Raw genomic sequence first — 27802 nt, 5'->3', positions numbered from 1 at the left:
TTTAACTAGAAGCTGACTCAGGGAGAAACGCACAAGAATTCCAATGTACCTGTACTGTCCTGTACCTGTGCAAATGGCAATAAACATCTATTCTATTCTATTCTATTCTTAATTAATCGAGGAAAAGGGATGATTGTAACAGTTTTTTCCTAATTGTTTCAATGGGGCATAAGCAGTCAATATTTAACATTGTGTCAGGGCTGACTGAAAATAAAGAAACGATCAACAACTCATCTGCATCCTTTGGTTCACTAGGTAATATTTACAGTCTATGGGTTTACTACAATATTAGTTCGTAAAATATATCTGGGGGCAATGATATTAATTGATTAATCAAAGCAGGAACAGCGTATGAGGGACAAAAAATGACGTAAGTATAAATAAATAAATAAATGAATAAATAAATGTTGGGAGAAATGCATACAATAATGTATAAATAAATACATAATTAAATAAATGCATCAATAAATATATAAATAAATATATTAATATATTTATTTATATATTTCTGTGTCCATGTTCTACAAGGAAAAGTAAATATGTAAATTAAGTGGGCCGTCCTAACATTACTGAAGTAGGACTGGTCAATTTTGAAAAACAGACAGAAGCAAATTTATATATATACTTTTCCTCTTGCGACCTGGACACAGAAATAAATAGATGTGTAAATGTAAAAATACAGAAATAAATTAATAACTCAATTAATGTGGAAATGTATGCATTGATACATATATAACTGTAGAAATATGCTAATAAATGAATAAATACATGTAAAAATATATAAATAGCCTTTTTCATTAACAAAGTGTATTTATTATTTATTCATTGATGTATTGTTTTCAGCACTTATATATTTATTGATGCATTTATTTAATTATTTAATCATTTATACATTATTGTATGCATTTCTCCCAACATTTATTTATTGATTGAGTTATTTATTTATACTTTAGTCATTTTTTGTCCCTCATAACATGGAGCGGCCTCTTGTGGTCTCTGTTTGAAACTTGTTGCGATGCTGCTCTGGTATTAACAGCTAGCATGTAGCTAAGCTAACCTTAGCCCGTCAGTATCCAGCTGCAGCACGTAGCGCAGAGAAACTCGTGTTCCGTCTACATACCAATGACAGGGACACTAAAAATACAAATATGCGCCTGGATCTTTACTGATACTTGGCTGGCTACATTTCCCTACCTTTATTGCCACTGTCTGTGAAGTGATATCTGATCTGAAAATCTCTGAAGTTAACTCTCGGTGAGTTGTCGTGTGAAGTGCTAGCTAACTAACCTGTTAGCTAGCTAGGGTTATTTACAGCGTAGCCGTAGCCTATGTCAGTTTAAAAGTAATTATTTAGAAAACTGGTAATATATTGTTTTTAACATTGAATAAAGGCTCTAATGTTAAGAAAGCTAACTTTGCTCTCTTCATACATGTTCGTTAGCTTAGCTGACTTCAGGCTGATGGAGCAGGTAGCATTAGCTGGCTAATCTTAACCTCCGACAGGTGAACTCAGGTTGATTCTCAGTTTCCTGACACTGACACTGTGACAAGCAAACTGCATTGAAACATTTATAAGATGTGTTTTGAGTTCATGTTGAGTTGGAAGCCTGCAAATGAACGCGTTGTTTCTTATTAGTGTTGTGGTTGATGATTAAATTAAAATGTTCAGGTATCACCTTCAAAATAAACCTGCAATTCAATCTTTAACATTTGTTGTTGAACTGTGTCACAACACAATAGACAGGCGTCCCTGATAGCTGCCCCAGCTGGTTGTTTACTCCAGTCTGATGATTGCATAGTGTGGGTTAGTGACAGGCCCAGGTTTGTCCAGGACGACTTTCAGTAGTTAGGAGATTTAAAAAAAAAAAAAAAACCAATAGCAATATATGTAAAACACAACCATCTTCATTACTCATGGTATGTTTGATACTTTGAATGAAGTTGTAGGATTTGTTTATAGGGCTGTGCAAGAAGTGGAAAACCCCTAACCCTTGTCAACCTTGTTTTTAGTCTTAGGCAATGGATCCAGAACGACTGAAACGAAGAGAGGAAATTCAGAAAGCAATGAGCTTTATCCAGTAAGTGAACAAGTTGCATGTTGGCTTTGGGTATCTCCATTACAAATAACGAGATGTAACACAACTCTGAGGCTTCTACATACATGGAGATATATTTCATCCCACCTTATTCCCTGTTTACAGATCATCGTTGCCTTTTCCAGAGCCGGAGAGTTATGAGGTTTGCTGTGATCCTTTTTATTAAGAATATTCTCTTCCAATAGTTACTCGGATTTCACGATGACCTTCCTGGAATTTGTATAATAATTTGCTATACCTAAATTCTGACTTGGCAATTGGGATTTATCTTGTCCATTTTTTTGTCCCGCCATATTCTTCTCCATCCATGCTTTCTGTCCATCTCTTATTACCTCTCCATTATTTATTTATGCTCCTCCCCCTTACCCCTCTCACCCCTCTCATTATTTAATCTCTGTTTGATCTCTCCACACATTCCCTTCAGGCGTTTCTGACCCAGTTGGTGTGTCACTTGCTGGACGAGGGAAATTGTTTTTTTCGAGATGGGGACTGTCGTCAAGCTACCCAGCAGTATGGAGAGGGGATAAGTGTAGCCCGCTACGCTCAGGCCGAGGCTCTCGTCATCCCCCATGAGCTGCTGGAGTGCCTCTATGTCAACAGAGCTGCTGCCTTCTACCAGACGGTGAGACAAAGAGGGGACATGTCACTTACAGGTGTCTATGTGGACAATTATAAAACGCAGAAACACAGTAGACTGTTTGTGTCAGTTATCATTGATCAGATAACAGTTGTTGTTATTTAAGTTTCAAACGTTAAGTGAATGAATAGATACATAACTAGACTGCTTTGTCTCCTACAACACATGATTTGTAGTGAATCTGCTCTATTTGTCAACTTTGACAAACTTTTTCACCTTTAAAACATTCACAGTTTGTTTTAACAGCATAATGTCCGCTATATAGCACTCGATTAGTTGGGGTTAATTGTAAACTATATTAGTTTTGTTCAATATCTCTGATAATGCTGAACTACAAGTGAACTAGAGTCTGTTTAACTTTAACAGAGTTGCTTAAAACATAGACATTTTTCACTTACAGTATATTCCTGTTTTTCTGTCTCAGAGGGAGTACGAGCGAGGCATTCAGGACTGTGACAGTGCACTGTGTGTGTCAGAAGGCAGTCGCAGAGCGTTGTACCGCAAAGCCATTTGTCTGAGGGAGCTGGGACGATTCCGAGAGGCCTACGAGTTTGGAACCAAATGTCTTCTCACAGCACCTCACGTATGTAGAAATATTAAATGCAAATTACTTTTTTTCTCCAACTCGATGTTGAATGTAACCGGAAGGTCGAGGATTCAATCGCCACCTGCAGCCACATGCCGAAGTGTCCTTTGGCAAGACACGAAGGGCGCACTCACACTAGACCCAGTTATCCCATACCATGCTGAGGCACGATTGTCTGCCTGCACTCACACTGCTCCAGGACTAACCGGGCCTGAGCACAGTTACCTTTTGTACATAATGTCACAATAAACCACATGCATGGCTTTACGTGATCATGAAGTGTGCTCAGTTAACAAGACAGATGAACTTAAAAATAAAAAAAGGGACGCGCGGTCAAGTCATTTTAGTCAGATACAACCACAACACTGCAGGATCCTTGATACTGGAAGTCTGTCCACGTTTTGTGCTTGTGCTCGTGCATGAACTGTACAGTGCCAAAGCACACCTCTTTCAACCGTGCCAGGGCCAAGGAAGTGTATCGGAGCACTCGCACTAGTCAAATGAACTTGAGGGTGAAGCGTGCTTGGGTACGGTACGGGTTGCCTAGTGTGAGTGCGCCCTCAATCCTAAATTGCTCCCACTGCTGAATCAGCGGCGTGTGAAACTGTGAATGTGATAAGTTAACACTGATGGACAGTTTACATAGCAGCCTCGGTCATCATGTGTGAATGTGGTGTGAATTGGTAAATGTTACCTGCGGTGTAAAAAGCACTTTCAGTGAGCTTATAGAAGACTATAAAAGCACCATACAACCTAAAGTCTGTCTACCATTTACGTTATTCCAGTAATTTGGAATGGAGTTGAATGTCTGTGTCAGTACAAATATTGAGTCAAGGATGTCATTTATACGATGACATGTTGTACGATTCATTGACTATGCTGTGTTCCAAATCACGTCGCTGAAACGTATCCTTGGTAAGGCTGACCTTGTATTCTTGTAATTCATCTTCCAGGACAGGCAGGTGAGTGACCTTGCCCAGGATCTGGCCAGTAAACTTGGCCTTAAGGGTCGCAAAGCTTACGTCAGCCCTCAGACAGAATCCACAGCTACAGAAGGGGAGAGTCACGGGGATAGCTCCCCACCCACAGGAGAGGTGGGTGCTGTTGTTGTAGAGTAGAGCACCAGGCTTGAAATGAACATGAGAGTAGGAAAGAGGTTCATTTGTCTTCTTTCTTTTTTTCCTATTCAGATGTCATCCAATGGACTGGAGTCTCTGAGCGACATTGGACCAGGTATGACATCTGACAAATCTTTAACATGTCTGCACCTACTCAGACCTTCATTTATTTTGGTTATTAATGACTAATCGTTTTATTATTGTGTTTGTCTTCCTCAGCTGACCTGTTAGGTGCACAGTGTATCCCCGCTCCTTTGGCCACACCCATCCCGGTTAGCGACGAGCCTTCTAGCCCAGTAGTGACCCCCTGCACTGACCTATCTGAGAGCCCCAGCAGCCAGGCCCTGCCTCCCATGCCGTACTCCGTCCCTGTATCGGAACACATGGATGAATGCAGCAGCAGCCTTAAAGATGAACTGGACAGTCTGCTGGAGTGCATCCCCAAGAAAGTCAGTGAAGTGAGTAAAGGTCAAACGATCAGGCAATCTGCCACAGGTGTTTAGTAAATATATCAATTTAACCACATCAATTGGTCTGGATTAAATTATAAATACCTTTTTGTAGTAATTTTAACAAATGGAGCCAGAAGATGAAGTTGTATTTTAAGTCAATATGGCTTCAGTTGGTAGTCCCTCTGCATAAAGTAAGCCTGGCCTCTCTCTGTCTCCTGGTCCAGAGTCCAGTCCAGGGTGCCATCCCAACCAACCTCCCCAACACAGCTGTGGGTCTCCGGCCTCCGTACTCCCCGAGCCTTCCAGCCCCATCATCCCAGCTTCCTTCAGCCTTCTTCAGCTCCTCTATCAGTGAAATGCCCCCCCTGGAACCTTACCTGCCATTAGCCCAGCGGGACCAGGGCTCCACCCAGGCGCAGGACGCACTGGGAGGCTTCCCCACTGGGGCTGCAGATGGAGAAGGGAAGACTGGAGTCACTGTTGGTGGGCTGGACTCGTTGTCCGAGTACACTCTCCCCGGTGAGCAAAGCATTGATCTTGTTTTTAGGGTAAATCACAAAAAGAAAAAAAAAGTTGAACAAAGAATGTTGGGTGCATTATACACAACAATCACCAGAACTCTGGTAAATTTGACTACACATACTATTGCATATTTACCATAATGATTCACACACCAAACAAAGTCAGTTCTGCACATGACCCTCGAGCATCATTTAAAACCATCTACAGGTAACTGAATGCTTACATACGTGCATACAACAGCAGCACTATTTGTACTTTTGTAATTGCTACATTGGTGGGCCTCCAAATAAATAAATAATGGGTTGGTTTTACCTGCGCTGTCAGCAGCAGACAGTGTGAGTCAGCACCATGACGGTGTGGTGTCTGACATCAGTGTCCTTGTGTCTTCATCTGCAGGGGGAAGCGTGTGTCAAAGCTTTATCCCTGGAATGCGCAACCACAGTGCTACACACGCAGTGAGTAATGTTCAAACACACACACAGACACACACACACAGACACAGCAATGGGCAGGAAAGAATGCTTTTAACCTATTATTATTATTATTAAAACCAGTAGTAGTTTATTATCAGTGTTATTTTATTTTTTTATTACTTATATTTTATTTGCTTTTCTTAATGAGGATACATCAAAATAAACACAGTATACAAACTTTGGTGTCAGTTAACAATAGTCAGTTTACCCTCCTTTTAAATAGTCCATTCTCTTCAGACTTTGTGGTGGGTTTTGAAGTCAGTCCACTTTATCCATTTTCCTTGGCATGCAGATTGTTGTAGTCTTAAATTGTGTGTAAAGTTCTCCATATCATGTAGTTTTTCAACAATGTCCAACCAGTTTCTCCAAGTGGGGAGGGTCCTCCTTACACCATTTTCTTGTTATAGCTTTCTTTGATGCCACCAGTAGTATTCCAGCCTTCTGTCTTTGCTTTGTTTATTTTCCTGTGTTAAATTTTCCAGATACAGCACTTCACAAGTCTTAGGAAGTTCATAACCTAAAATTGCTTTCATTCCTTTCAACACTTCATCCCAGTACTCAGTCATTTTCACACATTGCCAAAAAACATGAGCGTGATCAACATTATGTTCCCCACACTGTCTCCAGCAAGGCTGTGGGACAAGTGAGAATCTTCCTCTAAGTTTTGGTGTGATGAAAAATCTCACAATATTTCTCCAACCGTATTCCCTGCACATTCTAGAGTTTGACGTTCTACTCTGTCCTACACATGTTATGCCACTCTTCCTTGGTTATTTTTAGGGCCCGAAGCACTGACAAGTGTGTAGGACCCTCTTGGAACCCAAAGGATTATTATTATTCTTCCACCGCTTCGCGCTCATTTTTGACAGTTTGAACGTGTGTGAAAACTCACCAAAATTTCCCCAAAATTGTTCCTCGTGAGAAATTGACGTATGAAAGTGGTTCGGTGCACGTATGTAAAAAAAAATGGCTCTACGGCGCCCCCAAACGTGAGTTAGGGCACTGCGCTTAACCTACAGCCACGAAAACTTTGTACGCATATGTATGTTGGTGAGACGAACAGAAAGTTACATTATGACCATACTTTTAAACGTACAGGAAGCCCGCTATTTACACTTCAATTTCAAAATAAGACGATTTTGCGCTCATCCGTTCGACGAAAACTCAGTGTCGGTGTGTTCTAGACAGGTTCAACATATCCCGTTGTGCTCTGCACGCAGGGGTGGAGCAGCGATTTTAAAAGTGTGGGTGTTCTTATGCTAGTATATTACTACCCTCTAGCAAATCAACACATTCTGTTTCATTTAATGTCCAATAACTAATGTTAGCTGACACATCATACAACAAGACAAAGTTACAAAAGATAATTAGACACTAACTTTATGAACATCCATTGTGAGTAACCCAGTTAGCTCTAAAAACCAGATTGAATGTGATGCTTTTATTTTGCTTTTCTTATTGCCTAATGAGTCTCTTTATTTCCGGTCTTCAAATATAATGTGCTTTTATTTTGAAAAACTGCAAAGGGGACTTCCGCTACATCGTAAAGTTACGGGAGTAAATAAATACAGCTAAAAGAACAACCAAGAGGAGAAAATGTTAAACTTACGTTGTTTTGTGAGGTGGATTTATCTTAAAAACATCTGTTTGGGTGACTAACTCTCTTTCAGAAGGATGCTACATGTTGTGTATCCATTTGTTAGCTCTGAGCTCTAACTCAGCCAGTGATGAGTGACTGGAGGATTACTGCTAAATGCACGTAACTTTACCGTGCTTCAACTGTAACCGAACAGCTATGATTGGCTTAATTGTCACTTAATACATCTTACTTGACCAATAGGTTTTCGTCAATGACTCCACTGGTAAAAAGTGTGGGGGATTAAATTACATGTCAGTGAAACTGTGGGTGTCGCAACACCCACAACACCCACGGGTGAGACGTGTGTGTGTGTGTGTGTGTGTGTGTGTGTGTGTGTGTGTGTGTGTGTGTGTGTGTGTGTGTGTGTGTGTGTGTGTGTGTGTGTGTGTGTGTGTGTGTGTGTGTGTGTGTGTGTGTGTGTGTGTGTGTGTGTGTGTGTGTGTGTGTGTGTGTGTGTGTGTGTGTGTGTGTGTGTGTGTGTGTGTGTGTGTGTGTGTGTGTGTGTGTGTGTGTGTGTGTGTGTGTGTGTGTGTGTGTGTGTGTGTGTGTGACTTCTGGAGCTCCTGGAGCCAGCCTCAAGTGGACACTCAAAGAACTGCAGATTTGTGCACTTCCGTATTGGCTTCATTTTTCAACAGCAGAGGTTGCCGCTTAGTCTGAAAAGGTCAAAGTGATACAATGAAAGGAGTGAATAGAAGAATAAAAGAGAGTAAAATGACACTTGAAATAATCATGATAAGTTGTTTCAAAGATTAGAGAAGAGAAGAAGACGACGTCACATCACAGAAAAATAAACACAAAATAGAGGTCAAAGGATGAGTGGTCTCATCAAGTAAGCTACATGGTTTACTGAATGTTGCAGACAGACACAGTTAGCGTCTAGCTGGCAACGTAAATTTAATGTACTAAATTGCACACAGTCAACAAAATAAAAGCACATAACACTAACCCGTGTTGTGTGGGGAGTGAGATCCAGAGGGAGGGATTGGATTGGATTGGAAAATCTTTATTGTGCCCAAGGGGCAATCTGGTTTGCAACAGAGGTCCGTCCAGGCAACAGAAAGAAATTAATACTTGCATAAAAACACAACCACCATGGATATAATCATGCTGTACGTGAGTGAGATAAGTCCACAGTAAAAGTGTACAGGCAGCAATGCCTACAGCTTATTTAAAAACCTGACTGCTGACGAAACAAACAACCTCAGAACACAAGTGAACCTCCTCCCTGTCGGCACAAGTGGACTGGAGAAGGTGGTTACATCATTCTTTATTTCTCTTCCCATAAAAGATTAGTGATCAAAAGTTGATCAAAAATCCAGCTTTAATTATATATTCTTAAGATGACTCACATGCATTACATTACTCATTAATGTGTCACCCTAATACTTCAAGGTTATTCGATTGTGAGAGTAAACAGATGGTTAACTCTCGGTTAATGATGGCCTTTACTCGACTTTACTTATTCCGGGTAGAAAACACGGATAACAGAATGATCAGTATCACCACGACACCAATCCAGGCGGCAAAATAACAGATCAGACTTCGGCTCCACCCAGAAAAGACTGAAAAAAAAAAGATCAATAATTGAGTGTTAAATATTTTTTGCCTACAAATTACATGAAGAATAAGTGTCAATGTGATGAGAGAAAAAACACTTGTTTCTTGCGATTATTGAGATTTGCATAGTGAATGAGATTTATATACAGAACCAGGACTGTAGGAATAAAATAATATAGATAATGTTGGAGTCCTTCTTTAATCTCAATGCACATCTGCACTATCTGAATTAAATGTAAAGGTCACATATTATACAAAACACACTTCACCATGTTTCTCTAACACTAACATGTGTCCCTAGTCTGTCTACAAACCCCCCAGTTATAAGAAAAGTCCATCCTCTCCGTCTTCTGCCTGCTCCACTTTTCAGAAAATGTGTGCTCAAACAGGCCATTTGGAGATTTTCCCTTCATGACATCACAAAGGGCAGTAACCCCTCCCCCAGGTGGGTGACACTCCCACAGCTAGGTGTTTGTTCTGCCCTCTGAGTCTGCCTTCTCACTATAAACAATAGGACATGGAGTGAGAAAGCCACATCCCTGTGCAGAGAGGGGGGCGTGGTCAAACACGAACTCATTTACATATTTAAAGGTACAGACACAAACAGTCTGTTCTGAGCAGGGCTGAAATAGAGGGGTTTATAGACATGATCAAATACAGGATCAGAGTGGATTTAGAACAAGAAACTTCACACACATGTTTTGGGGTGCTCAAAGACTTATTTAAACTGGTTGAAGAGGAGGAGAATATGTGACCTTTAAAAAAAAAATGCTTGAAAAATACTGATCTGAAATCTCAAAGTTCATGTTTATGTTATACTTACAACTGCAAACGCAACTGTAAAAGCTGCCCCAGATAGTGCCCTAAAGAGACAAAATAAAGAAAATAATTTAGAAAACGATAGAATGATTGAAACAACATTATTACAGAGGGTTATAATCAATCCTTATCCACTGATATTACAGGAACAGTAAATCTAGTTTTACCTGAGCAGGCAGAGAAGCAACTCCAAGAAGCTTCTTGATCTCAAACAATGCAATGTCATTGTGGTTACAGTTGAGGAGCTGTCCCTTGTGGAACAGACAGTCCACAACCAGGTAGACATTTGGGTTGTTGACCAGCCTTCTGCTTTCAGCCAACACGTAGTCAGTGTTGAAGGTGTGATGCATGACCACCAGAATAACTGGTTTGTTACCTGTGGACACAGACACAAGTTAAAGGAGTCAATATATGATAAGAGGAGATCAGTTTGTAGCCAATAAAAGTCATATAATTTGTACAACATAATACATTTCCTTTCTCTCTTTTTTTTTTTTTTTTTTTACATTAAAGGAAGAATGTGTAAATGTCTCTCTGAGTGAGAAGAAGTTGACATCAGGTTTACAAAGACGGGGACGGCCGACTCCTCCCTCTGCGTATAAAAGCTGTTCTAGTGAAGGACTACGGATCAAAAAGTTGCACATTCTTCCTTTAACCAGAATTATTAATAAGATAGTAGTTTTGAGTACTCATTGTTTTAGTTTTTACTTGGCCACTTGGGGGCAGCAGAACGAGTTTGAAGTGAAACTTAAAGGGTCATTTTGTAAGTATTTTCAGGGTCAATTTTTATGTTTTATCAGGGTCACTTTGTAGTTATTTTCAGGGTCATTTTGTAAAAACAAAGAGGAATTTTAAGTTCCATAATGACCTGTAAACAAACAAAATAAAGAATAATATAGAACATTTATATTTTTAACTGATTGCTCCTTATTTATCTTTAGCTAATTGATTTAAAATCTTCCACACACTGACAAAGTTATTACTTACTATGTTGAATGTTCTCCATAGCCTCACTGATGTCTGTTCCAACTCGGGACACGATGGGACAGAACAGCAGAATGTAGTTACTTTCGCCTTCAGATTGGACCTCGGTGTGGCCCATGCCTCTGAATTTTTTGACCCAAGGAACATGAGCCCCATTTGTTGTTCCCGACACCGAGATATAGAAGTTTTTCCCGGACACTAAAGACAGGGAAAAAAAGGTTGATGAGTCATCATACAACTGTCAAAAAAACTTTAAAGACGTCATAGCAACCAGACCAAGATAAAGAAGAGCTAAAGGCTTTGCCATATGGTGGCAGGGTGAACAGTTGAGGAGGGAGGGATCACTCGAAGAAAAAAACCATGAATCATGTCCAACTGCCTAGAAACCAAGGAAAATGATGTAATACATTGCCAAAATTAACATACGTATTTGATCTTGGCACAAATAATCATGTCATGATATTTTAATGCATTCCTTGACCCAGAAAATGTATATATTGACACCAAGATTGACTTTCTAAGTGGCTTGGAAGACATATTGGCACTTAGCGATTTCACATGGCCGCCATCTTGATGAAGTCAATTAATTGCTCACAGTCGCTCTGTTGTAAAGATCACTATTTGTTTCCTTTCACTTCCTCTCTTTTCCTACTGCACCTCCTTTAGTACAATTCCTGGTTTCTCACTTTCTCCCCCTCCCTCTTGATTGGTTGTTGTTTGCACTCTGTCACAAATTAGTTAGATTGAATTCACCTGCTTACTCCTGATTTAAGACTGCACTCCCTTGCACTCATGTTTTTCATCCTCACATGGGGCGGCAGTTCAGCAATGCATGGATGTTCAATCCCATGTGTGTCTTATGTTACCCTCATGATTTACCTACGAAATAAACCTGTCACCTAAACTCAAGTCTTTTTGGATTCCTGCATCCTGACCTGATGCCCCCATGGTGATAGTACCTCAACGTTGAACCCTTCTTAACACACTCTGAGAATGTTCCTAAATCACTCCTAGGCAAAGACTCCTTGCTAGGACCCGTCAAGCGCACACCGTACATATTTGTTACCTGTTTTTTTCATTTTTATTGTTGTCGTTTTTTTCTATCCGCACTGTTCAGCACTTTAACACAGACCACCAAAGCAACCGTCATCAGACTCTCATTTCACCGCTGGTCGTAAATGCAATCACACAGATAAACATTAACATCAGAAAGAAGCTGACCTGCTGATAACATGTTCACAGTCACAAAGTAGGAAGAGTGCAGGACAATTTTAAGGTGTTGCTTGGCAACAATCCAGTCCATCAAGCAAAAAATCGTTAAACATGATACAACAGAGCTGAACAGGAAAACGTTATTTTGTGGAGCCAACAAGTGGTTACCGTAAAACTTCAAATAAAAGCCCAACCCAATTTAAAGACAAAAAATTAATGGAGGAAGCCTGAGTGACGTCAGCCATCTGTTATGTGCCGGAAATCCTGTCCCACCCTAACTTTCAGTCAACCTCACGACAGGCTGAGATATAATAATAATCAATATTTACAGTCTATGGGACAGGCTGAGAGCTGGAGCTGAGACGAATTAACTCACGGGTGGCCTGTTCCTGGTCCATGTTCCTGAAGGAGAGATAAGAAACGACATTCAGCGTCATATTAAAAAAAGAAATGATAAAGTTAAATAAGAATAGTGAGTACAGGCCTACAGTGTATGAATCAAAAGCTGCTTCGTCATAGCTGCTGTGTGCAAGCCAAGCAGACACAGTTCAAATACCTTAGTTGATAATAATCTCTATAACTCCTGCCTACTTACGAAATAGATTGGTAATTTGTTTCAAATGTCTCTGTCATTCCTCTCTCTCAGGCTGAACTGCTCCCCGTCTGTGCAGAAACAACAACACTTTCACTTTTTGTTTTGACTCGATACAACGTGTACTTGGTGCTTTCTGACTGATAAGGGAACCACGTGACAGGTGTACGCCTATCAGAGTCAAACAAGAGATAAGATATCAACACAGCCGGGGGGGGGGGAGTTATCCAACATTACATTAGACCTACATTATTTCACGAGCTTTGGCAAATTATTGTTGGTTTTCTAAAATGACGTAAAAAAAATATTTTGTGCTACACCGCCCTCTAGCGGTGGAAGGAGGGAGTGTAAGGAGAAGGGGGAAACATGTTATGCTCCAAACAGAGAAAACTCTGGATTTAACTTGTTTTAATGTGTGTTGACTAACTGGAACTTTGGTCTTTTTATAAATGTGTTGCGACTTTAGGAGAAAGCCACAGATGATACAGCTTTAGTTTATGCAAATGAGGGTTGCTCAATATCCAACAGGAAGTCCACAAATCACATCGCCATGAAGAGGAAGTGGCTGTAACTTTCGCTAGCTAACGGCTAACTAGCTAAACTTATGTTACATTATAATAAAACCGTTATGTTACATTAGTCAACCAAGCAATTTCACAGAATTGTTTGCGCTTATGGTTTACCAGTTAGCTAGCAGTCATTTTGTTAGCTAGCTATCGCTAACGGTTAACTTGTTGTCTAATGTTAGTGTGCCCTCAGCTGACATAAATGTTACTATTTTTCAGACGGAGTCGCGGGCTCAATTTTAAAGCTAGAGAGGATATACAGGTATCTAATGAAAGTCCACGATATACTGCATCCATTGGTGATAACATGACATGCTATCATGTCGGGAAGAGGGGTTAATAACGCTCTAAAGTCAAGTTAGTTTGAAATGTCTCATGCATGATAGGCTACAAGGCCCGCTCTAAAATTAAAACAATGCTGCCATCTTTTGGTGACTATCCATGATTGAAATATTTTAATTTAGAGTGTGGTTCCAATTTGTTCCACAAGGAGGCGTAACCTCCAAGTGAGGCAGCTCAGTGTGCTCGGTAGCCCTCGTCTTCAGACTGGCAGAAGCGAGGAAAGGAAACACTATAGGCTACCTGTGGTTGTCTCATTATTTCCCTGTTATTTACAGGTGAGTAAATGTCACAAATCACATAGGTACATGTGGTCTATATTCTTCTATAGCATGTAGAAGCTAACACCATCCTTTAGTGTGTGTCAGGATGTGTTTTAAATGTGTTTTGAAGGTTTTAAGGTACATTAAAACAGAGAAGCATTACATTATACATGTATGATCAGGGTTGGCCTCTGAACACATAGACATAACAATAGTCAACTTTAACCATAGCGCCTCCTACTGCAAGGAATAAGTACTGCACTATGCTCAATTTGCTCCATATTTCATAGCTATCATGACAGTGCCAGCCTGAACTGCTCTACGTCAACATTTTCTGTGATCTTCATTACGTTGCCTATTTCAGCATACCATAGTACGACTTTTACACATATCGAACTGCACGGCTTGCTGCTTAGCCACGTTCCGCTGCTGCTGCACTCCCGCGGTCGTGACACACCCCGACATTCACACAGGAGTGCGATGGCCCTTCATCACCGCTTGCGGTTTTAATTCTCTTTAGTTCCTTTTCCCATTTATCTCTAATGTACAGAGTTGAAGTTGTTCTATTTCTCACCATATTTTGATACAACACTGAAATTACTCTCTTGACTGTACCTCTGTATGCATTACACATTTTTACAATCAATCCGTTTAATTCACGTGGGGAATCCGGCTTTATCTCCTTATTGAAATAATCTCTGATTTGAAGGTACATGTAGAAATCTTTGTTTTCTAAGTCATATTCTCTCCTTAGTTTTAGAAAACTCTCCTTCTCCTTTTTCAATTTATGTGTCAATTATTGTTATGCCTCTATTTGCCTACTGTTTAAACCTTTGGTTTAGAGTCCCTGGTTTGAAATTAGTGTCATAGGCCATCCAACTCAAAATCTTTGCCTCATTCTCCAATTTGTATTTCTTAACTACTTTAAACCAGATTCCCAAGGTGAACCCAGTGATTGAATTCAATAATCCCTCCTTTTCCTTATACATGTTTCTGTTCGCAATCATACTCTGCACGTGGCACCCTTCCATGTTCAGCTCAATCTCCTTCCATCCTGTAAAATAATTAGCATCACACCAACCTATCAAGGGCTGGAGTTGAGCGGCATAATAATATTCTTGGAGGTTAGGCAGTGCCAAGCCTCCCTCGTCTTTGGGTAGCTGAAGTGTAGGGAATCTAATTCTCGGTTTATGCCCATTCCGTTTATGAATTTTTTTTGTCCCACTCTTGAAATTGAGAGGGAGGGATTTGCACCGGCAAACACTGAAACAAGTACAAGAGTCTTGGTAGCACATTCACATTCACATTCTGCCAGTCAAGTAATTCTCAATTTCAAATTAGACGTTTCTAACAGGAGGGAGGAACGCTGTCGATTTGCATCAAGTCTTTGTGCTTAGGTATAAAAATCAAACAAACAAAAAAACAACTAAAATATGGTTATATAAGTATAACCTTTCTAGGTGGTGAACCCTTAAGAAATAGGAGTTAGTGAAAAGTAAATAGTAAGATTTCATCTAGTTCAAAACTTAAATATTCTGTATCTGTCTTTAGATATTTAAATTAAAATATGCGTATGTCCTGCTTACAGCTTCCTCCCGTTCCTCTCAGTTGTTGTCCTCATCTTCGAAACTCCTGCAGCTTTTGCTTTCCTCTTTGGCTCGCCTCACTCCGCACAGCTGATCCTCCGACTCGTTGCCATGGAAACGCTCTCTGTATACGGTCCTCCATCGAATCTCCCTCCTCTGTGTGTCTCACCTGCACTTTGAGCCCCTTCTCCTCCATACCTGTCGCTGCTTCCCTTGCACTGTTGTAGAATCTGGGGCCCTCGGACCAGTGTATTTTAATCCTTGTCAGCAGCTTCTGGAATTTGATCCCCTTTTCCTTCAGCACCTTTTTTATTTCGGAGTAGGATTTGCGTTTCTGCACCACGTCATTTGCGTAATCGTGGTCAATTTTGATGCGCTTTTGCCATATTTTCTTAAGGAGCATTTCCTTTGTTTCGAATTGGAGAAAATTGTACAATTATAGATCGCGGTGCTGCTCCAGGTCGCGGTCTCCCCGCCGCCGCTCTGTGCGCCCGTTGAATCTGCAGGCAAGTTTCATCATCCAGTGCCAATTCTCTCCGTAGTAAACTCTCCACAAATCGGGACACAGAGTCCCCCTCTGCACCCTCCGGGACCCCGAAAATGCGCACATTGTTCCTTCGTGACCTCCCCTCCAAGTCAGTCACTTTTTCTCTCAGACTTCTGTGTTTTGAGCGCGGTCAGCAGGACTTCTTTGGCCTCCATGCTCCATTCCTCAAGTTCCCCTATACGTGTTTGAGCCTCTTCGATACTTTGCTTTTGTTCCTGTATTTCCTTGTTGTTGACTGACAGTTTTCTGTCTATTTGCTCTTTAAAGGTGTTGAATTCCAGCCTGAAGTCAGCTTTGAATTCTTCCTTAAATGTCGCAAAGTCGTGTTTCATTTCTTGTTTGAGTCCTCGTATTTCTCTCGTTAAGCTAGTTAGCCCCTCGTGCGGCGTCTCAGCGTTATTTCTCTGCATGTTGTCGTCTGCAGAGTTTTCATCCATGTACAGTTCTTCTCCCGTTTTATTCTGGAGTTTTTGTATTAGTCGTCTGCTTCGTTTGGTTCCCCCACTCATTACTCGGAATAGTTGATAATGTATTTAAGTTTTTGTGTTTTAGGGGGGTTATTTTATCCTCGACTGGCTGGAGCTCTGGCTTAAGCTGCCATCTCTCTCATTGCGAAACCGGAACCACCTATCAGTGTTATTTTTAAGTTTGCTACTAAGTAGTTTTCATCTCTGTCCCCCTCCTCTTCTACAGAATGGCCCCGGAGGAACCAACCTGTCTCTGCTCTCCAGGAACCCTCTGGCAGCCACACATGAATTTCGGCAGGCCTGTCATGCCTGCTACAGCAGAATAGGTTAATTTAAGTCTTTCAACTTTGACCCGCCTTTCTTCATTGCTAATTCCAGGGCAGGAGTGATGTTAGTTTTATGTGAAATATCTTTAAAAGTAATGTTCAGTCATCAAGGGGGGCTTAACAGCTTTTAATCACTCACCAATAGGAATTGTAATAACATTTACAGGATGTATATCATCTTACAAAAGTCCTGATGAAATATTTTCTATTTCTTATAGTACAGTGTAATTTAACCTCCTCTTTCCTTCTCCTGCTCACAGGTCCACGAGTGATGGACTACAAGTATCAGCCAGAGGCAGCACACCGCTGCAAGAGGGACGTGCTGCTGTGCCGAATTAAAAACATGGACGACCCCACTTGGAAGCGGATCCGGCCACGACCGGCAAGAAACAACTTCCTGGGGGCATTTGTACTCTGTAAAGGTACAATTTATTTATTATTCATACATTCTTAATAAAAAATACTCCCTAGAGGCCAATGTGATGGAAACATGGCAAAATGTGTGTTTATATTCCTTTGACCATGGCCTCTCCCCTGTCTGCTGCAGAGGTGCAGGAGCGGCAGGAATGCCAGTACGGGGAGAACTGTACGTTTGCTTACTGCCAGGAAGAGATTGATGTGTGGACTCAAGAGAGGAAGGGCGCGCTGAGCAGAGAGCTGCTGTTTGATCCGCTGGGCAGCACAGAGAGGCGGGCACTCAGCGTCACCAGACTGCTGCAACTCCACATGGGCATGTTCATGTTCCTCTGTGAGGTAAGACAGTCAGTCAGTGCTTCTCCTCTTCAGCTTGGTCTTTTTGTACCTACACCTTTTGAGCACAAGAACAAGACTTCAACGTATCTTCATCTTTTTTTTTTTTAACAGGAATGTTTTGACAGTAAGCCCCGCATCATCAGCAAACGCAGTAAAGAAAACTTAGCAGTTTGCTCAAACCTCACAGCTCGACACTCGTTCGATGACAACAAGTGAGTTTAATGTTGTTGTTTTTCTTTTTTTAAATATTTTTATTAACAATAAAGCATCACATCTTCATCTTAATCACATATTACATAGATGTTACATTTTCCCCCACACACAAAATAAACACATTGACCCTCTAACAACCTCCCACCCCATCAACACATTCCTACAGACTTGTATACAAGGCACAGCACAGTCTTAAATCACTGACTAGATGAGGTATCAACATGGCAAATCAAACACACAGTAAACACAGCTACATACACAGTGAGTAAATCAATACAGACAACAGAGCATCTCCTTATCCTTCAACTCTCACTCCTTGGTCTAGGAAGCACCCTCCAGAATACATTACATATTCTTGGTCCCACATAATCAATAAACTGAGTCCATATATGATGAAATATTCTTATTTTCCCTCTGGACCATTATGTCAAATATTCCATGGGAAGCAGGTCTTGTATAACCTTGTGCCAGTCTGAGAGGGTTGGTGGCTTTTGTGAAATCCATTTAAGTAATAAACTTTGTTGTGCAGCATAGGTTAACACATTCAGCAGTTTGTTGATTATGGGTGCCCTTCATTTGTGGATGTGGCATCCCTGACACAGGCATACTGGGTCCGTTATGTTGTTGTTTTTTAACATTTTAAATAAGTTTGGTTTATGTGTAACTTGATGAAACACAGAGGGATTGATATAGTGACACTATCAGATAAATCAGCCCTCTCCTCTCCTCTTTAGGTGCCTGGTGCACGTGGTGAGGTCAGCCAATGTGCGCTACAGTAAGGTGCGTCCCCTGCACCCTCTCTGTCAGTTCGACGTGTGTCGCCACGAGGTCCGCTACGGCTGCCAGCGAGAGGACAGCTGCTCCTTTGCCCACTCAGTCATAGAGCTCAAATGCTGGGTCCTGCAGCAGGATACTGGTGAGTACCATGTCACTGTAATAAAATCTCATCCAGCCGGTCAGCAAGTCATACCTGACTTTGAAAACGGTATCAAGTATGTTATCAAATATTTCAGGGAATTCTTTTTCTGAGCTGCTCCCTGATATTTTCCCCTCAGGTATCACTCATGAAGAGATGGTGCAGGAGTCAAAGAGACACTGGCACAGGTTGGAGCAGAATGCACAAAAACAGCAGAAGGTGAGACAGGAAAGGGGGCTGGTACCTATTTCCCTGTACTAATACCTGTAAAGGTGAGGACAGTCTTATACATCCTCCCATGGCAGCTACCATGCAGGGAGCTTCCACCTTAACCACTGTTGATGTTTTTGAGAATGTATGACAACAGAGATAAGATGAGGTCTGTGCAGAAGTGAACGAGTTATTAACTAGTTATTCTTCCAATGTGTCCTTGTTACCATTCACCTTAATTTCCTTTTCCAACCACCTGTTTAGTAAGAGCTACAGGTTACTTTCAACATGTCATTTATGGGGGAATCAGCTGCAGTCAGTTTTTTGGTTCATTTTGATTTGACAGCAGCTGTTAAATAAAAAGTGAAACAAAGCTGCCAAGATGTATTGAAATCGTTCTTTTTCTGTGTTTCAGCCAATCCACATCCCCCATCCGAGCAGCAGCTTACCTGCAGGAGGGGTTGGGGGGATGGGGGGCGACAGCCTTGGTGGAGGCGGTGTGAGCCCGATGGGTGGCATGGGCGTGGGAGGGTTAGGAGCGGTGGCGGGACGAGGTCGACCCCTCAACCTGAAAATGAAGTTTGTGTGTGGCCAGTGTTGGAGAGAAGGACAGGTGAATGAGCCCGACAAGAACCTCAAGTACTGCACAGCCAAAGCACGGCACAGGTGAGGCCGCTGTCACACATACACATGCATGATGAAATGTGTCCAGTGATTCAAAACTGTAACTCTAACATTAGGAAGTGCCTTAAATACTGTCTAGAACAAAGGATTCTTAATGGGCGAGCAACTGAGTCGATGCACCGTTCTGAAACTGGGTATGGCTGGGTGGCTCATATAGCCCGGAATTAAATCAACTTGTATTACTGGAAATCATTTATTTGCAGCTCTTAAATAATCTGTGAAGTGATATATGTCCCATTGATAACATCTGTAGAGGACAGCAAAGAATAATCAAGTATTCGTCTATTTTATGGCCATAGCAAACTACAACAGTACAATGCCAGCAGAGAGCATAAAGTAACGTAGCAGGTCAAAGCAACACTGAGTTGCTAGTGCACACACCCCATGTACAGAGGCTTAAGTCCTCGAGAGCAGGCGTCCCGGGTTCGAATTCGACCTGTGGCTCCTTTCACGCATGACTGCCTCCGCTATCTCCTCGGTTTCTGACTCTATGCACTTTCCTATCTCTAAAATAAAGGCATTAAAAGACAACGGGACTGAATAAAGCACTTTGATGATAACAGTCAGTCTCTCTGACACCTAAGCAGAAAAAGCCGGGCCCAAGGGGTTTTCAAGCCTGGAAGCTGCTAAAGTATCCACAATGTATTTGTAGACCTTCTGCAGTTTTTTTTTTAGGCTAGGGTGCCTCCATCATTCATCTTTCCTTAAGTTTATAACAGAGAATTGGCAGGATCATTTACTCTCCTAAAGAAACGGACTCTGTGATCAAACTTGTATAAAGAAAATGATTACAGTATAGACAGTTTTTGTTTGAAAAATCAGTGCCTCCCCTCTGATGCTCTCATGCAGACACAAATGGAAGACATTTTTCTAAAAATATTCTCTACAAAATTGTTATTTAGACTTTGAAATTAGATGACAGAAGAAAGTGTCTCTTTGAATTTGTTCATGTTGTCAATGAATTGGTTTAACCTGAGCTGCTATACAAAAGTATCTATATTAACTATTAATAACTTAATATATTATACTATAACTATAAAACAGTACACGGTTAGTATGCAGCTTTTTTGTCTTCAAGTCTTGCACTTAGAAATTGATTGAAACGGTATGGGGTCAGATTTGTTTTATTATCAACTTTAAGAGCAGAGCTATTCCGCAAGAGTTCGATTCCCTTATGCTCGTGCACTCGCTGTTTTGTGCACTCCCTGTTTATTATGTTCACACAGGTCTTTTTGGTGGCCCTGTTTTGGTTCACGCTCCAAGTTGCCTCTGGTTGATGAAAGAGCATGCAAAAACTAACAACGTGCAAGTGGTAGTTATAATATGAGCACGGTTTATCAGTCATTGATGACATATATTTGTCGCCACAAAACAATATTCAGTGTTTGGGTTTTAGCAAATAAGAAATGTAAAGAACTTCTTTGATGTGTAGGGCACGTTATCTCTCCTGTATTGATAACATTGGTTAGTGTGAGTGTTTCAATAAATGGAGCCAGAAGATGCATTGTGTTTTAAGTGTGTCTAAGTAGGTAGGTAAAACCTGTTCCTCTGTTTAAAATTCACGTCTGCTTTCTGTCTCCTTAGCTGGACGAAAGAACGCCGTGTCCTTCTGGTGAAATCCTTTGAGAAGAAGAAGTGGGTAGTTGTTAGGCCTCTGCCCTTCTCCCGCACATATCCACAGCAATATGACGTGAGTTCCTCCCTTAAAGCTCTGCTCTTCATACACCCCTCTCTCTCTCTCTCTCTCTCTCTCCTCTCCGCCCCTCAGCCTCTCACATGCTCGGCACAGCTGACGCCCTTTTTGCCCCGGGGGAACAGGTGTTGTTGTAAATTTCCTTCCCTCTGTGTCTTGATGTTGTGTCGCTTCAGGATTGCCTCTGAGAGTCTTTTCATGTTGACACTTTCACATGTGAAGTAACACAGTACTTCAGTGATTGAAGAATTACAATGTTAGGAAGAATTCATTCAAAGGCATTTTGAAGAATCTGTATCATCCAACTCTCATTGCTAATCATTGGAAATGCGACGCTGCTGAATGTGTTTTTACAGGAAAACCAGTTTTTAGCACTTTATGACCCTTTACCTTTGCCGTACTGTGTCTCATTCAGATGTGTGTGCATGTGATGAAGCAGAAGAAGTGCCACTATATCGGAAACTGCTCGTTCGCCCACAGTCTGGAGGAGAGGGACGTCTGGACGTACATGAAGAACAACAGCTGTAAGATCGGCTTTCACGTCAAAATTCTGCATTTTATCAATCAATTCAATTCAATCAATTTTTATTTGTATAGCGTCAACTCATAACAAGTGTTATCTCGAGACACTTTACAAGAAGCAGGTAAAATACCTTACTCTTTGTCTGTTAACATTACAAAAGAGCAGGTAAAAGACCTTACTTATTGCTATCAGTGCATTTAAAGTTCTAAATGTTCTAAAGTTTATTAAAAAATTTCAAACAATATAACAGAAGACATGTAAAGAGAAAGACACAACCAAAAGGACTCAAATCAACTACTACAAAAAACAAACCAAAACAGACAATAAAATTAAAACCAGAAAAGGCAAATGAAATAGGACACCTCTACCCCATTTCCTCATCATGCTCACTTCAAGGTTTTATTATTTATCTGCCAGAGTCCATTAAATGTAAATCTAGCCTCAGCCTGAATGGGAATGCCCAGTGCCCCTATTCAATCCAGAGCGCTTCCAATTCTGGTAAGAGAATCCTTTTGACAATAAAAAAAGACTCTCCGTGGGGAGCATTTAGAGTTCTCAGTATACACGCTGAATACAAAAGGTGTGGGGTTGCATGATCTGTACATCCCATATTGAATTTTCTGTGTCTTTGATCTTTCCATCTCTTAAATTTAATTTACAGTTTTACTTTGAATAAATGAGTTAAATCAGAGCAGAATGTAGTTGTATAGCCAAACTGTATTTATTTAAACCTGCTATTAGATTTCTCCTCTAAACTGTGTGCTCTTGCCTACCGCTACAGTCATTATAATTATTTTTGATTGAAGTGCCCTCCCCTCTCCACTTGCACTGATTGTTTTTGAATAACCCTCTATTCAAGCTAACGGAGGTCTTTGCCTCTTTTTTCTCTCTCCTGTCATCCCTCACCCCTCCACAGTGAGAGATATGCAACAGATGTACGAACTGTGGCTTCAGCTCACCAATCAGAGCAGACGCACAGACAGCTCGGCAGTAACCCCGCCCCCAGAGGACAAGCAGGTCACCATAACGGCAGATTACACAGAAGGCATTGTGAGTGGCGGTAAAGAATTTCACAGATGAAAAAAAAAAAGTTAATCTGCACACAGAACATTCGACCGTTTCATGTGAGTTTATAGAAACTGACAACTCCACAAATATGTGGGTAAGAGTGTGAGAGTTGACCCGTGTGTGTGTGTGTGTATGATTTCAGGGAGTCCGCGGTTTGTCAGAGGGGGATGATCTCTGAAGTAGAACAGAGACAGCCGATCAGCGCTGAGCTGCAGACCTTTGATACCAGCTACAACTCAACATTCTGTCATCTTACCCGTCTGACCTCCTCGAGCATCCAGACAGTAGTGTGAGAACAAATCGGCACACTTATATCAACACACACTCACACTCACAAACACATCCTCACAGCACATAAAGAGAAAGCTGCAGTTACACACAGCACTATTAGGTTCCTGTTTAGTTTATACCACAGAAGTTCCACAGACAACTCGTTTACCCTGACTAGAAAATAATCAACCGGTGTTCCTTAGTGCTCTTCGACTTAGTGTCTTTTCTTTTTCTCAACTTCTCGCAGCACTGACTCAATTCTTTTGGTGGGCGCGCTGGTCGCAGCTCGTACATTTTGCTTGGTGATAGTTCAAAAATATATTTGAAGCTCAGCACTAATATGTTTAAAGTTTAATAAAAAAAAAAATTACTTTGTGGTGCCAAAATTGCCGAGCGCTCAGTGCTGTCGATGGCTAACGAGACTGAAGAATCTATGAAGGGATGTAAAAAAAATATATCTATAGTGTTCTGGGTGGAAACTTGTCTTTGAGCAACCAAATCCTACTCTCCTTCCTTTATGGGAACACAGTGAGAGGGTCAGAATAACTTCGTAGGGATTCATTATTCTGAGTGGTTTCTTTTTTTTTTTTTTATGGGGAGTCGTTACTTCCCTGTTGTATTGTCTGCCATATTGGTAGAGTGCTTTGAATGTAACGCCTGCATGGGCCTTTAAAACTAGGAAATTAGTCATTGAAAACATTGCTGTGGTTGTGGAATGTATACGTGGTAAAGAACATTTACATGCCCCAAAAACAAGCTGGTGTAACAACAGTTCCTCTCTTTATTGATATAAAACAACCCCGGTTAAAAATCATACCAACAGCTCCTTGATGGCATGAGAACACACACAAACACACACACGCACACATTCTCACATATTATCCTCGGAGTTGCTTTCAGCCGACACCCAAGTGAATCAAAGTATACCTGAATTTCAACCTCCTTTAGGTTGACACAAAGGGGGAGATGAAAATATCTCAATAAATTACCTGTTACTAAGGTGCATGTGGCTAATGGCTCGAAGCAGTTGTTGCCAAAGCAACCAAGGTGCTATTTACCATCGTTACACTGCACTGGTAAGAAGCGCTGAGACGTGCAGGCGTTGTAGAAGGGTTACAGAGGAGCGAGTGCAGGAGACATGCGCACAGTGCTGCTCTCAGCAGTAGATCAGTTCAGACCACAGATGCCCATAAATAAATCATGACCTCAGTTTGACTGAAGCCCAGTGAAAACACAGAGCATGAAGAATTCTATCTTGTAGTAATTTAAAGAAAAAAACATGTCAATATGAACGAGTATTTAGAGCGTGAGAAGCAGGGATAAGGTGTCTAGTTAAAAATGACCGTTATAAAGATTGTATTTCTCTCTAGTTTATGGTGATGATAGTAAAGATTATTTGAAAGTTAGGGGTGAGGTGCCACCTCTTCAGTTGAACTTGGGTCATTATTTCACTAAAAAAAAACAATCACGCCCCCGCAGCCTTTCCGATGGAAACCTGTGTTCTCCATATGCATGGTGTTGTATTCCTGTTAGCTGACGGTAGCCCCTAACATTAGTCTGCATTATGGGAAACCTGCTAGTCCCATACAGGAAAACAATACATACCCCATATTGTGCCTATAAACAACATGTGACACACACACACACACACACACACACACACACACACACGCTGGCAGGACACCTGTCGCTATCTTAATCAAGCCTTTACTGTTGAAGGAGACACAACGGAGGTGTGTCTTTATTCAGATACATAAACATGCATATTATACATATTTACAAACTATGGTATAAAACTAATAATAATTGATAACTTAGCGGTTAAGCTTAATAAATATATAACCTGAAAAGCTGTATTGATTACATAGAAGAACTTCTTGTTATTGAGGTATTGCTATATGACATGTATCGCTGAACTAGATGACTATAGTGACTTTTTTTTTTGAAGGGTTATCCCTTAAAATTTTGTAACTTTTCCTTCTTTGCGGGTTGTTTCAGACGGGGTTTGTGAGAAATGGTTCGCAGCAGAGATTGATTTGAGTTTCAGGCTGAATATGTGGAAAAAGATCAGTGTTAAACTGAGCGACTGAACTGGAAGCACAGAATACGGAAAATATTCCTGTTCTCCAATATTACGATCAAAATGAAGAGAAGCTGTACTTTCTATTTGAAGTCAACTAAACTCAACCAATGGTTTCAATTCTCAAATACTGACATTTTATAAATATCGACAGGCAATCAGCGCCAAAGAAAACAACGGTAAATCGGTGCAAAATTCAATGCAGAAGAGACAATTGACCTGTGGGCACTTCCCTGATCTACAGCACAGTCTTGAGTGTCTGGGATGTTTGAAATGTTAATGTCTCGAGCTCTACATTCAGTTCAGTAGATGAATAGTAAAACGGTTTTGATATAAAAGGATGTAGCGTCTTCTAATGACATAATCCCTTAGGAATATTTAGGTTTAAAAGCAAAGCACTGGTCAAGCCAAATGTGGCTCTCTGGTCAGTTTTGCGGGTCACTCTGCGACTGTTTAGTGGGATTGTTGATTTTGAAACCCCCCCTCCTTGTCTGAGACAGCCCGGGTATTAGCTTCTCTGAGGGATCGTATTACTACTCCTAGTATTATGATGAATATGATGACGATAATGATTGCTATCTATTGACTATTTCTATTTCTTCTCTATATGCTATTGATATATGTACGTTATTTGCAATGTATAACTCTCCTTATATATGTATCCATGTATGAATATAATAATGAACAGTAATATGCGTCTGTGTATGCAGCAGTGCACAGCTCGCATTGAGAGGCAGCGAGCGGGGAAACGTCCGGCTTCTGATGAGTTCTGTAAAGGCACTTTGAGTCATCAACGGCGGACGGCTGTAGGTCGTTGTTACTACAAGACGACAGTAGACCTGCTAGATATGAATGTTGTCTGAGCTCTGCTTGTAGGTATAAGGATTGTTTATGCACTGGACAAAGGTAAACACTTTAATTGATGGCTTAAGAGAACAGTTTCACCCTTTGGCAGTGTCGTAGTTTTGAACCAACAAACAGAGCTCTGTGCTCGCTGCCTGTGCTGCATCGATGTTTATATTGATTCAAAGACAAATCTCTGGAATCAAAAGCATACACAGGAGCCTATATACTCCCGTATAGCGCCTTATTCGATATACTACACCTATAAGATGATACATACCCCTATTGTATAATCCTGCTTACTATATATACACTATATGATACCTGATACCTATTATAATACTTAGACACCCTTTATAAGGTAATTTAGATAAGAGATGGTGGAGCTGGGTTTTTTTTTTCTGTGGCTGTGGTCAGTAATGTGTTCCCATCTTGTAGCTCAGGTTGTTGTGAGGAGAACGCTGCACACTCAAATGCTCTTTTTCATTTAGTTAATGTCAGTTAAAGGATATTTGCAACGTGTTTAGGATGAGAAATGAACATCAGCAATGACAAGGCTTGATAAATCTTGACTTTGGCTTTACCAGACGGTTGCCGGGCAACATCGAAAAAGTAAAATAACATAAGTATACACTGATTAGTGAACATTTTTTTGATAGTTGTGTTGCAGAAAAGAAGAAAAAGCATTTGAGGGGAGGCTTCCTCCTCATGTTGGAGAGAGTCCAGCATGTATGATGTAACTGACACACAGAGAGAAAAAAAACTGAATACTTGTGCTGTGTGTTTGAGTGCAGGAGAATCATGACAAACTGTGGCTGGGGGGAGGCTGTGCACCTAACAAATCACATACTTTAATTTCTTCAACTCAGACTTTGTCTTGAAAACATTAAGAGTGTGTGTTTTGGTGTTATTCTTCACTTCACTGTGTTAACGCAGCAAATACAGCTGATTGTAATCATTTTAATAAGCTGAGGAATCACGTCCAAAATACCAGAAGCTTGCAAGATGAAGACTATTCCAGTTCTGTAAAACAATAAAAACAATTCCATTTGCCCATCCAAAACAAATGTCCTGAGGTGTGGAAATGTAATTGTTGGGTTGGGATTTACTTTAAAGCCTCTTAAAGCTTATCTTTTTCCACTCACTGATTAAAAAAACAGCTTTTGTGCAGGCTAGAGCATCTGTTTTGGTTACTGCTTCCTGCTGCAGGTTAATAAATGTAGCCGTTCTCGACTGGGAAAAGTTTCTGATCAAAAAACTTTTTCTGTTTTTGTTTTTGAAAATTTGACACACCCTGCCTTCTGCTTCCCTTATAACCAGTTTATGTCGCATGATTCTCTCTATCAGCACATCTATACAGCCACATAAAAAAAAATCTTCATTTATTGGTTTTCAATCAGTTAAAAACAATTGGCTATTAGAATTGTTTTCAACCACACAGATAGAGGAACCAAGGTTGTTAGAAGTGGAAAAATCAAGGCCTCTTTTTGTACTGTATTTTTACATTTTGTTATTTTATGTTTTGTTTCACCTTCTGGACTTTGTTTTCTCTTTTCCCCTCCCTGGTTGGAAGTTCATGATCACACAAGTGGACCAAATCTCTTGAAAGCATTTAATAAACAGACTGTTTTAGAAAAAAAAAAAAAGGGAGTGAGTTTTTCTTTTATCGTCGCATCAAATTCACATTTCCTTCCCCGAGGAGACTGACATGACATGTTGCTGATAATTATGTGGTAATAGTTATGAATTCATTTATAGTTATGGG

General features: G+C 40.7%; 2 protein-coding genes across 3 annotated transcripts; one reads left to right on the top strand and one right to left on the bottom strand.

Moving 5' to 3' along the window:
* Window positions 1-1042: 1042 nt before the first annotated feature.
* Window positions 1043-27394, top strand: zc3h7bb (zinc finger CCCH-type containing 7Bb). 2 transcript variants are annotated; one of them, XM_061028821.1, is made up of 21 exons: window positions 1043-1254; window positions 2017-2078; window positions 2202-2238; window positions 2521-2718; window positions 3158-3316; window positions 4273-4413; window positions 4510-4552; window positions 4657-4895; window positions 5114-5408; window positions 5808-5866; window positions 16685-16784; window positions 17045-17206; window positions 17332-17537; window positions 17649-17749; window positions 18485-18666; window positions 18806-18885; window positions 19292-19542; window positions 21145-21250; window positions 21669-21777; window positions 22693-22826; window positions 22987-27394. In XM_061028821.1, the coding sequence occupies exons 2-21, from the start codon at window positions 2020-2022 to the stop codon at window positions 23020-23022; spliced, it is 2697 nt and encodes an 898-aa protein (XP_060884804.1). In that variant the 5' UTR covers window positions 1043-1254; window positions 2017-2019; the 3' UTR covers window positions 23023-27394. The 2 variants fall into 2 exon arrangements, with proteins under 2 accessions (XP_060884804.1, XP_060884805.1); XM_061028822.1 differs by having other exon boundaries at window positions 2011-2078.
* LOC132955804 (uncharacterized) lies at window positions 8663-12797 on the bottom strand. The gene is made up of 6 exons (XM_061028837.1): window positions 12694-12797; window positions 12475-12500; window positions 10890-11084; window positions 10070-10278; window positions 9907-9946; window positions 8663-9088 (listed from the first exon to the last, which is right to left on the bottom strand). The coding sequence occupies exons 1-6, from the start codon at window positions 12729-12731 to the stop codon at window positions 8982-8984; spliced, it is 615 nt and encodes a 204-aa protein (XP_060884820.1). The 5' UTR covers window positions 12732-12797; the 3' UTR covers window positions 8663-8981.
* Window positions 27395-27802: the final 408 nt, after the last annotated feature.

This window comes from Labrus mixtus, chromosome 21 (genome assembly GCF_963584025.1).
Source record: "Labrus mixtus chromosome 21, fLabMix1.1, whole genome shotgun sequence".
Classification (NCBI taxonomy): Eukaryota; Metazoa; Chordata; class Actinopteri; order Labriformes; family Labridae; genus Labrus; species Labrus mixtus.
Note: the sequence above shows the minus strand (reverse complement) of the source record. Positions and strands in the feature narration are given on the sequence as shown.

What these genes read in the sequence shown, in the direction of transcription:
- zc3h7bb (XM_061028821.1), top strand. Translation starts at nt 2,020, where the DNA reads ATGGATCCAGAACGACTGAAACGAAGAGAGGAAATTCAGAAAGCAATG. An exon ending in TCTGAGCGACATTGGACCAG is followed by an intron (nt 4,553 to 4,656) that starts GTATGACATCTG and finishes TGTCTTCCTCAG; the next exon opens with CTGACCTGTTAGGTGCACAG. An exon ending in ATGCACAAAAACAGCAGAAG is followed by an intron (nt 18,886 to 19,291) that starts GTGAGACAGGAA and finishes TCTGTGTTTCAG; the next exon opens with CCAATCCACATCCCCCATCC.
- LOC132955804 (XM_061028837.1), bottom strand. Translation starts at nt 12,731, where the DNA reads ATGACAGAGACATTTGAAACAAATTACCAATCTATTTC. An exon ending in TATGGAGAACATTCAACATA is followed by an intron (nt 10,279 to 10,889) that starts GTAAGTAATAAC and finishes CTGTGTCCACAG; the next exon opens with GTAACAAACCAGTTATTCTG. An exon ending in TTGCTTCTCTGCCTGCTCAG is followed by an intron (nt 9,947 to 10,069) that starts GTAAAACTAGAT and finishes TTGTCTCTTTAG; the next exon opens with GGCACTATCTGGGGCAGCTT.